This window comes from Impatiens glandulifera, chromosome 2 (genome assembly GCF_907164915.1).
Source record: "Impatiens glandulifera chromosome 2, dImpGla2.1, whole genome shotgun sequence".
In the NCBI taxonomy this organism is placed as follows: domain Eukaryota; kingdom Viridiplantae; phylum Streptophyta; class Magnoliopsida; order Ericales; family Balsaminaceae; genus Impatiens; species Impatiens glandulifera.
Window position 1 is genome coordinate 54,444,468 of NC_061863.1, and position 9,511 is coordinate 54,453,978.

The window sequence follows — 9,511 nt, forward strand, 5'->3', positions numbered from 1 at the left end:
GGTTGTAAGTAATAAATAAGAATTCCAATGATTGATATAAAAGAAGTAGTTATTGATATGATGATAAATTATTGAATTAAATTCAAATAACTCATATCAAATAATTGGATAAGATTATAAGCAAAATGATATGGAGAAATATACCACAAATCATGGATTTTGCTAATATATTTACAATTGTTTATATATATTAGAATATCAATAACTTCAAAATACCTCCAAAAAGAAATATATTTTTATATAAATCCCCACCTTTAAATACACTTAAAGAAAGGGCAAAATCATATAAGCATACAAACACAAAATAACATTCAAACTTTTTTTTTTATCAGTAGCTTGTATGCCCCATCTCCCTCAAAACATTCATAGAAAAATGTCATGTTTTTGGCTTAAATGGAGTTTCATTGCTCTCTTTGCAGTCACACTTGTCTCAAGCCGACCAACTCATGTTTACCGAACAATTTATGTTGATAAATTAGGTCAGGGTAATTTCTCAACCATCCAATCCGCCATCGATTCCATCCCAGCCAAGAATACTCGTTGGATTTGTATTTCAGTCATGGCGGGTGATTACAAGTACTACTCTTAATTACTTTTAACTTTCCTTCTTTTTTTAATATAAGCATGTTTACCAATAATATAGTTTTGTAGTTCTTTATACCATAACAATTCCAATTAAACAATATTTAGGGTTTCATAAAATGTTAATATTAATGTAGGGAACAAGTTAAGATTCCAGAAGGAAAGTCATTCATATATCTCAAAGGAGATGCGAAGAAAAGGACAAGTATAGTTTGGGGCAGCACTGGCTCACCTTTCACAAGCCCAACTTTCAGTTCTTTAGCAGATAATATTATTGTGAAAAGAATGACTTTTTGGGTATTAATTACAAAGATCTCTTTTTCATTATTTCTTATCTAATTCAATTTTCAATAAAAGCTTAAATATGTTAAACTATATTTTGATTGTGCATAACATTTTGTCTACTCCATTTTCTTGTGTAGAACTCATACAATTACCCACCAAAAGATGGTTCTACAGTGACACAGGCTATTGCAGCTGTAATTTCCGGCGATAAATCAGCATTCTACCAGTGTTCCTTCTTGGGATTGCAGGACACTTTATTGGATGCACGAGGAAGACACTATTTCAAGGCGTGCAACATCGTGGGAGCCTTCGATTTCATCTTTGGTGCCGGTCAATCCATCTATCAGGTAAATTGGTTGTGTTCCTTAACAATTTGTCTTTGGGGTTATAAAGAATTAATTTACTACTTATTTGTAGACTACATATAATATTTGTTTACCTTTTGAGGTAAATTGAATGAGATGCATATCTTGGAAAGTTGGTTTTAAGATAAAGTGCTTCTCTAATTGGATATGAAGTGCTTTCTACTTTTAGTTTTAATAAAAAAAAAATATTAATATACCCACCCTTTGCAACTCAATGATAAGACAATTGAATTTCTTATAATGGCTACGAAAGGAAAATGAATATCTTAAAATGGGTCCTTGAATTAGTTATTCATTATATGAGTATTGGCCCAAGAAAGTGATACAAATTATTTTTTTAATTATATATAGGGATGTAACATATCAGTGATCAATGGAGGAATAGACAATAGACTAGCAGGATTTATTACAGCTCAAGGAAGACAAAGCCCAAATGACACAAATGGGTTTGTTTTCAAGGAGTGCAATATTATGGGAACAAGACAAGCCTATTTAGGAAGAGCTTGGGGAGAGTATGCAAGAGTCATTTACTTCAACTCCTCTTTTCAAGCCTCTATTGTTCCTCAAGGATGGGATGCTTGGGTTGCCACTGGTCACGAGTAAGATCATATATATAATCTTTTATTTAATTTTGATGACAATTAGGTTGTTTTATATACACTTCTTGATGGATTCATTCATTTAATTAGCTCTATAATTAACTAAATAAATAAAATAGGGATAGACCGACGTTCGTCGAAGAAAATTGTTATGGAAGGGGAGCGAATACTTCGGGGCGAGTCAAATGGGAGAAAAGGCTTAGCTCAATCGAGTTGAAGTCTTTCACAAGCATCTCTTACATTGACAATGAAGGTTGGATTAATAAACAACCTAACTATTAATCCCTCATCACTCTGGTGGTGACTTCAAAAATTGTTCATGCATATTCATTCATGGTTCTATTTGTGATTTATTTGCAATACCCTTGATTCTATTTGTGATTTATTTGTAATAACCATGATTCTATTTGTGACTACAAAGTTACATACTTTTTCTTCCTTCTGTGCAAGTATAATTTGTGGTGAGGTAAAATTTTGATTGTTATGTATGATTTATTATGTATAACCATTTGGTATTAGTTTATAAAACTGTTGTTGTTTTTTAAATAAAAACATAATGTTCAAATTATAAATAAGTTGTTTAAATTAAAAACATAGTATTCAAATAAGCAATACATCCATTTAATCTCGTAAGTAAATTTGAAATTTATACAAAATGATTAAAGTGTTCGATAAATCTACCAAATCTTAGGTCTTGACAAATTTCTTAAAAGTTCTTCAACTTTAAAATATAAATTGTTAATCTACAACTTAAGACAAATAATTAAGTAATCAAATTTTAAACACAAGTAAATCAAAGACAACAATAAAATAAATTAAATAATACAATTATAAACCAAACTTATAAATATACATTAATTGACTAATTATACAAATTACTATCTAACTTTTATTAACTTTATTAAAACATTTTGACTTTACGAAACTCAAAGGCATACAATTAATCCAAAATATTCATAGAAAGATAATAATTGATTATTAAGGTAACTTTTATTTTATTTTTACTTGGATTAGATTATGCAAGATATAATATATAATAATGAAAGTTATCTATTACAAATCCATACTCTCTAAACCAAGTAGGTGTATATAGTGAAAAGTAAAATTAATATGCACATATAAGTAAATTACAAAAGGGTTAGACAATCTAATAGTTAGGCAATCAATATTTTTTATTATTATTTAGTGGGTAATGATTGATTATTAGACTATGTTATTTATGATCTTTCCATGGTTGATTAATTGGGGTAATGTTTGATTATTAGATTTTTTTTTTTTTTTTTTTTTTTTTTTTTTTTTTTTTTTAACGATGATTGCATGTAAATTATGGACGAATCAACATAATTCGAAAAAGTGATGAATCACACAAAATAAATCACTGTTATTATAACCTAAAATGAGATTGGTTGAGATTCCACAACTAATTAGATGTAGATTGGGACAAGTAATGCACTAAGAGTTGATTTAATGAACTAATTATTAATAAAAGTAGTTTGAACTCAAGTTAATTTAGATATATATATCTCAAAGTCAATGATAAACTCTTTGATATTTGCCAATACCACTCTGTAAAAAGGACTGTTTATTATAGTTGAAGCAGTTGGAAATACTTTAAGTAGCCATGAAATAAGAAAACACTTATATTATGTAGAGGGTAAGAGAATAAATACTCTTAAGTTTCTAGCTAGTGGAAACTATACTCATTAGTTTATGAATTATGGTTTAGCTTAGTTTGGAAGAATGAGGCTGAAACAAATACCACTCAGCCCATCTACACACCTTAGACAAATATGTTTTTTTTTATTGATTTATTTACTATTTAATACATATTATATATATATATATATATATATATATATATATATATATATATTAATGTCTATGTAAAATTTGTTTTTATATTTTTTTACATTAATTTTGTTAGTTTTATTAACCCTTTAAAATTATACTATAAACATATTTTAATAATTAAATATCTTTAATTTATTTCAATTTATTATTTGATTGTTTTAATTTGAACTTGGTTTATTTATTTATTTTTTATTCAAAAAATTTAATATAGTCAATATATATATTTTTTAATTTATTTATTAAGAATTAAATATTTTAGAATTAATTTGTTTCTAATACCATTAGTCAAAATTGTATTTCTACACAATTATTTTGTAAGAAAATGTGTGCATATCTTATTAATTCTTAATGATAATGACAATCACAATATTTAAAAAAAAAAACATAAATATCAATAGGAAAAACTAAATGTACTCATTATCTATGTGCAAGTATAATATTAGCATTGTAAATAATAATAATTGTTTAAAAATAGTAATTTAAAATGTAAACAAAAAATATTTTTTTAAAGATAATATATCATCCAACTACATTGTTATACGAAAGATAATAAAAGAAAATATATATTTTTATTTTCAACTAAACCCAATTCCAAACTCCAAAGTTGCTTCCAATCTGAGTAGTATTTCTTAGCATGATAGTAAGTAATTGAGAACATAGAAAATGACTAATACTCAATTTAGGCATAGTTCGGTTTTTGGGTTATACAATTAATTTTAAAAAATTAAACATTAATTCAGTTCACTTTTTTTCTCATTCTTTTCATTCATTAAATTAATCAATTTATTAATAAAAATATATTATAAATTATTATTTATTTTATTTATATATATCAATACCAACTTATTTTACAAAAAAAAAAAAATAAAAAAAAAAAAATAAATAAAAAATTTATAGACCATTCTCATTTTTTTCTTTTCTGTCTAGCTTATTTAAATAAGCTTAACCGAACCAGGCCTAGGGCCTGCCAAGAGCCAATCCCAAAAAGCCTATGGATTAGTGCAAAGTGGCAAACCTATCCTTAGGCTAATACAGCCCATTTTCTTTTAACATGTAAGTATTCCAATTTTTTTCAACAAACCCAACTCAACTAATAATTTTATTTATCATATTAATTATCATATTTTATTTGTATGATTTAAATATAATATTTTTTTTATAATAAGCAGCCCAATTTTGTGAATAGGAGAAGTATAAAAAAGATGTATTATAACTGAATAAATATAATATGTATTATATACAACTCCATGCAGAAGCTGTCACAAGACACCTCTCTTGCCATGTCAAAGAGATAGCTTTACCATCTTCTCTCTCAGAAACCCTAAATCCTCCTCCTCTTTCAACATTCAATTGACTTGGCCCATTGCATTGACTTCTAATCTTCACAAGAAGTCTTGCTTGCATAATTGTCCTTGAGCTTAGCTCTATCCCCTCAAACCCTTTCCTCTCCATGCTATCCTTCCAAGTCTCCTCCTCCTCCTTGTAATGATCATTCATTGCCCATTTGATCTCTCTTCCTAGGTGATTCCTCTCAATGTCTAGTCTTTGTGGGTTATCGAGGGGAAGACATTCCTCCAAAGAATCAAATATAGCCGCAAAATAATGCAAAGAGTCCATGAATGTCTTCAAGAATCCTCGTTGGCTCCAGCTCCCCTCTCGCTCCACCAAGAATACGATGGAGGGATTAAGTGAACGTGAGGAGCTCAAGATCTCAGACACATTAGTGAAACTACGTGTGGTATTAAGGTAACACATCAAATTAATTGCGACGGTCTCATTTTTATGTTTCACTAGTTTTAAAAGCTCGGATTGGGATCCACCTAACAACCCTTGAAACTCGAAAGCTAGATGGAAAAATCCTTCGGCAAAGCTGATGAGCCTCGCCTCCACCTCCTTAAGTTGTTCTATGGTTTCACCAAACCCTGTTATTCGAAGTGATATAGGGTTGGTGGAGGTTGCTTTCTCCGCAAGGGACTGCATGAGAGAAGGCCATTGCAAACCATAAGAGATGTCAAAGTCAATAACATGCAATGCCCTATTGTTTCTTTCTTCCTCCTTTTCGAAAGCCTCAATAATGGCTTGGTTAGATGTGAAATGAGCAAATTGGTACAATGGAGAAGCCCTATAAAGATGTATGAACGCCATTAACTTCTCTTCTTGGGTTGGTTCCTTCATTAGCATGTCATAGAAGGGAGACCTTGCGGTGAGGACACGGGCAACCAAGCCATCCGCAAAGTGTGCAACCATCCGTTGGACGGAGTCTCCGGTGAGCGACACATGCCCGTATAGGTCAATCAAATTCTTGAAAGCCAAGTCAATATTATTCTTATCTACTGAAGCAGCCGACATCAGCAACAATTGAATCAAGTGGAGTCCTTTCACATCCTTAACCTCGTAACCTTTTATGTTATTGTTTTTCTTGAATATTTGTTCTCTTAGTCGAAGGAGGCCGAATATATTCTCTTCGCGTGGGGAGCTCAAATTCAAGGAATCAATGTAGTCTATTCTCTTCCTTTTCCTCTTCTTTTCATAGTTTGAATCCCTTGCGATGGTGAGCCGGAGGCTCAAGGGCTCCTCATCACCGCCTTGAGTTTCCATCTTCCAAGAAAGAAATAGATGTGTGTATAGAGAAGTAAAGGGAAAGAGAAGAAGGGGAAGAAGAAAGGATACTTGAGGAGTGTTTATAAAGGAAAACGGGAAAGAAAAAAACAAAAGGGGTTTAATATTCCCTTGTGTCATTATGTGGGAAAGGAACCAAAATAATACAAGATGAAGAGATAAGGGATATAAAGTGATGAACAAATTACAAATATTCAATAAGGTAGGTAAGGAAAAGAAGAGTATCTTGTTGCAAAGGTCAATAAATTATAATTTTCAATATAATATATATGTTTTTTTTTGGATGTTTCATAAAAGCATCTCAAATACTTCTATCATCAACATGTCTTAACTTGTTCTTGAAATTCACTCTAAAAGTCTTCAAATTGTAAAGAAAATAAGCAAAGATCAAATAAAACACCTATATATATATAAGATTCTTGTTTATCAAATCATTTTCATTAAGAAGTTGTATGACACAAGTTGTATGACTCGAGTGATATAAAACGTACGTGGATGACAAGAATATCGTGATTATATATGAATATCGTGATTAAACTTTAAAAAAACATGCAAATGTAAAAGGTCTAAATTAGATCTCATACAAATAAGTAGAGGGATAATAATCTTTTAACTTATATATTTTAATTTGAAGGGGATATTGATATTATGTCTAATAAAGAATATTTGAACTTTGAAGTCTATGTTGAGAAAGGTAATAACAAATAGATGATGACAAATGAAGTCGGACAAAAATATACGAGGAAAGATAATTTGGGGAATAAAACCTGCCGTCCGCATCTCTCTTTTTAAAATACAATTTTTTTTCTAAAATAAAAAAGGTATGTTGAAAAATTTAGAGATTTATTTATATTTTCTCTTAAAGATAGTGCCTTCTAGATGCCCATGGTCACAAGAATATATATAGCTGTTTTTCAACTTTAGTGTCGACAAAAGATTATATTATAAACAATTTAAGACTGTCCTATTATTTATTTATTTTAATCTTCATGTCTACCAAGAAACTTGGAAGATGGTAAGAAGTTTCGTTTAAAAATGAGGAAATATTGAATGAGATTTAAACACACACACACACATATATATATATATATATATATATATATATATATATATATATATATATATATATATATATATATATATATATATATATATATATATATATATACATACACGTACCCTTTAATATTGATTTTAAATCGATTAAAAAGTGAACTCAACTATATAATGAAAGAAAAATAAGGTAAGCCAAATAGTTACAAAAGGGTTTAATACATGTAAATCAAAGGAAAAAACATGCAAATATGTTATCAACTCATTGCTTTTGACAAAGTAATCCGGAAGTTAGATGTGTCACAGATGAAAATACATGTGGATTGGTCTAAACATACTAACAAAAGAGGATGGATACAAACGAAAGAAATATGTGCAATTATTGACTATCATCAATAGTTGAAATTACCAAAAATTAACTATTACATAAACTAAGAAGGTGCAAAGACAATTTTGAAGTCTATATATAATGTTATGTGATTAATAACCATACATTAGTGACTACATGCCAATGAAGATGCACATCACACGTAGAGATATTGATAATACACATAGAGTTAATGGTATTTCATAACTAATTGATTGTGCAGCCACCCGTAAGCCACCTAAACTGCAACTTAAGCATGTTTTTCCATTAACCATATCCGTCGATAAAATTAATAATTAAACAGAATCATCAAGAATTATGGTATGGTATTCCTTCTAATTATTCTGACTTGAGAATTTTTGGTTGTTCTGTGCATGCTCATGTTGATAAAAGAAAATTGGAGGCTTAATATTGAAGTGTATTTTCATTAGTTATAAATCATGTGTAAAGGGGGTACAAGCTATGATATCCAGAAACTAAAATGTAATAATCAGTTGAGATGTTATTTTCGATAAAACATCTATGTTAAATGATACATTCTATATTTTCTTGCAATAAAATTCAGTAAGAATCTAACACCTCTAGTGATAAGGTTCAAAAAAACTTTAGCACTTTTCATAAATAAGACTCAACAAGAATCTAGTACACATGTGGAGTTTGAGAGAAGATCAAAATATGAACCTGCAACACTATAAGTACATTAGAGTTGTCTGAAACTTCTTCACTACCTACATCACCACAATATTCTATTGCTACTGATAGGCATAAATGTGATATTATACCTCCTCGAAAACTCGCTGAAACCGATTTGGTTAATCATGCATTGAGTGCTACAAAAGATATTGATTAATATGAATAACCTTCTTCATATTCTAATGTAGTCATTTGTGATGACTTTGACAAGTGGTTGAATTCTATGCAAGAAGAGATGGAATATCTTCATAAGAATGGTACATAAAACCTCGTAAAATTATCTGTGGGAAAGGAGGTTATTTGTTGTAAGTGGGTGTATAAAAGAAAGAAAGGCACACATGGATTTGAAGATGCAAGGTTTAAAGTGAGACTGGTTGTGAAATGTTATAGTTAAATTTTGGGGATTTATTTTACTAACGTGTTTTCTCTGGTTGTCAATCATACTTCGATTCTAGCATTACATGGCATCATGGCGATGCATAATTTGGAGCTTGAGCAGCTAGATGTGAAAACTGTGTTTCTATATTGGGATCTAGATAAGGACATCTATATGCATCAACCTGAGGGATTTACACTCTTATAAGAAGACTATGTATGTTATTTGAAAATTCCCTCTATGGTTTAAAATAATCACCAAGGTTGTGGTATAAAATATTTGATTATTTAATGATCACTCATGACTATAAAATAAGTGATTTTGATAGTTGTGTCTATTTTTAAATTGGTAACGATGACTCGTTTGTTAATCTCCTCCTATATGTTGATGAAATGTTGATAACTTGACGTATGATATGAAGAATTTAGGATCTATAAAAAAAATACTCGTAATTGAGATATCTAGAGATAGAGCATCTAGAAAATTATACTTAATTTAGAAAGGGTATATTGAGAAAGTCGTTCGGCGATTCAATATGAATAATGCTGGTCCTGTGAGGTCCCATTAACAACTCAATTTAAACTCTCTTTTGTTATGTCACCTAAGTCTAATGTGGATATCGAGTATATGTCATACGTTCAATTTCCAGTGTAGTTAGATCACTTATGTATATAATGATTTGTATTCGATTAGATTTGACATATTCAGTAAGTGTATTTAT

General features: G+C 29.6%; 2 protein-coding genes across 2 annotated transcripts; one reads left to right on the forward strand and one right to left on the reverse strand.

The window, feature by feature from the left end:
* The first annotated feature begins 373 nt into the window (after window positions 1-373).
* LOC124924963 (probable pectinesterase 29) lies at window positions 374-1,835 on the forward strand. The gene is made up of 4 exons (XM_047464944.1): window positions 374-576; window positions 720-879; window positions 1,005-1,214; window positions 1,584-1,835. The coding sequence occupies exons 1-4, from the start codon at window positions 374-376 to the stop codon at window positions 1,833-1,835; spliced, it is 825 nt and encodes a 274-aa protein (XP_047320900.1).
* A 3,007-nt stretch (window positions 1,836-4,842) lies between these two features.
* Window positions 4,843-6,300, reverse strand: LOC124927708 (GRAS family protein RAM1-like). Its single transcript, XM_047468164.1, has one exon. It carries the CDS (start codon window positions 6,278-6,280, stop codon window positions 4,916-4,918), a length of 1,365 nt encoding a protein of 454 aa, XP_047324120.1. The 5' UTR covers window positions 6,281-6,300; the 3' UTR covers window positions 4,843-4,915.
* Window positions 6,301-9,511: the final 3,211 nt, after the last annotated feature.

Coding starts and splice junctions, on each gene's coding strand:
- LOC124927708 (XM_047468164.1), bottom strand. CDS start 6,280: ATGGAAACTCAAGGCGGTGATGAGGAGCCCTTGAGCCTCCGGCTCACC.
- LOC124924963 (XM_047464944.1), top strand. CDS start 374: ATGTCATGTTTTTGGCTTAAATGGAGTTTCATTGCTCTCTTTGCAGTC. Junction 577..719: donor GTCATGGCGGGTGATTACAA/GTACTACTCTTA, acceptor ATATTAATGTAG/GGAACAAGTTAAGATTCCAG. Junction 1,215..1,583: donor CCGGTCAATCCATCTATCAG/GTAAATTGGTTG, acceptor AATTATATATAG/GGATGTAACATATCAGTGAT.